Genomic DNA, 1,465 nt, shown 5'->3' on the forward strand with positions numbered 1-1,465 from the left:
TAGAAATCCACCAAATACAGCGATACAAAAGCAATGACTGAATGAATAAACAAAACTAATAAAGACATAATAATATGTAACAGCAATACCAGCAAATAATCCAAAAAGGTATAGAACCAAGTACTTAAACGCAATTGCGAGTAAACTAAAGACACTTAAAATAACAATGATAAACACAAGCGAACAGTAGAAATTCACTTTATACCCATCTAATGAATTTTGTCCAAGTCTTTCAATCCTTTTATGGCAATCACTTTCGAGCTTGAGTTTTTTCTTGCAAAAATCTTCGAGTTTTTTACCCAGACGTATTCGTAGTTATGCTCCTTAGCAATCTTCTTCGCGTCTGTAAGCAGCATTTTGTTCTGCACGGTAAGGTGGTCATTTACAAAGATCTGAGATAAGCCCTGGAGTCCAATATCACAAGGATAGAGTTTTTTAAATTGACGAGCAGCCGCTACAAAATCTTCTTTAAAATACCTATTTACAAATGAAACTATGATCGGCTTTGACTTATTATTCTGCGATAGAACTCTGGTTACAAAATTAATATTCTGTTTAGCGACAGGATACATTATTTTAGCACCTAACTTGGACACAATTTCAAGTAGGTTCTCACGCTCTTTTATAGGAACACCCTTGATTTCAATGTTATTTAGCCGCGTCCATTGGTTCCTCTCATTGACATCCGCTTCAATCCGAGAAATACGATCCTCCAATTTTGTTGCATCATCCCGAGCCCTTTCGACAACTAGAAGCCTCTCCTTAAGAGATTGAAGTTTAGATGACACTTCACTTACAGATGTTTTGGTCTCTAAGATCTCGTTTTTAATCTCTTGAATACCTTCCATTACATTCAAGAGGGGAGCTAGCGTTTTTTTAATACTGTTAAGTTCAGCCATTACCTGCTCCAGGGTCACCGGCGTACGCTGCGTAGGTGTAGGTGATGTAATGCACAAACCGCAAGGTCCGGTCGCAGACTCGCTGGTCGCTTTCAAAGTTTCACTAATGGGCTTGGACGCTCTGCCAACCTTTGGAGTTCCTTGCTTACAGCTCGGACACTTCCATACAGCCTGACGATCCGCACCAAGTTTGCGAAATCCTTGTTCAGTAATTCCTGAGCATGGATAATCAAAAACTTTCTTGCAGCTACTGCACTGAACATAGTCTTGCACGCTGTCGCCACACCTGTCGCACTGAACCATCTTGACTTAATGCAACTTAATACGTATACACGAATTATAGGTATTACACTTATAATCACTTAGGTATCGAAGGCAACACAGTAGGCAGTCGATAGAGTAATGCAAATCCAGCTCGCGGCACACTCGCCTGTTTAGCGCAACTGTAGCAAGCGTGAATTGCAATCCAAACGACGCGGGCTCAAACCTCGGGCCAGACACCTCTTTTGGGAACTTCAAATATGTTTTCAAAATTGTTACAAGTGAGTAGGACGCAGCAATACAAG

General features: G+C 40.5%; 1 protein-coding gene across 1 annotated transcript; it reads right to left on the reverse strand.

Annotated features, from left to right (window-relative positions):
- Positions 1-209: 209 nt before the first annotated feature.
- On the reverse strand, positions 210-1,202 carry LOC126381348 (uncharacterized). Its single transcript, XM_050030844.1, has one exon. The coding sequence runs from the start codon at positions 1,200-1,202 to the stop codon at positions 210-212; it is 993 nt and encodes a 330-aa protein (XP_049886801.1).
- Between the last annotated feature and the right edge of the window lie 263 nt (positions 1,203-1,465).

Source organism: Pectinophora gossypiella, unplaced genomic scaffold, assembly GCF_024362695.1.
Source record: "Pectinophora gossypiella unplaced genomic scaffold, ilPecGoss1.1 Pgos_46, whole genome shotgun sequence".
Classification (NCBI taxonomy): Eukaryota; Metazoa; Arthropoda; class Insecta; order Lepidoptera; family Gelechiidae; genus Pectinophora; species Pectinophora gossypiella.

Coding starts and splice junctions, on each gene's coding strand:
- LOC126381348 (XM_050030844.1), bottom strand. CDS start 1,202: ATGGTTCAGTGCGACAGGTGTGGCGACAGCGTGCAAGACTATGTTCAG.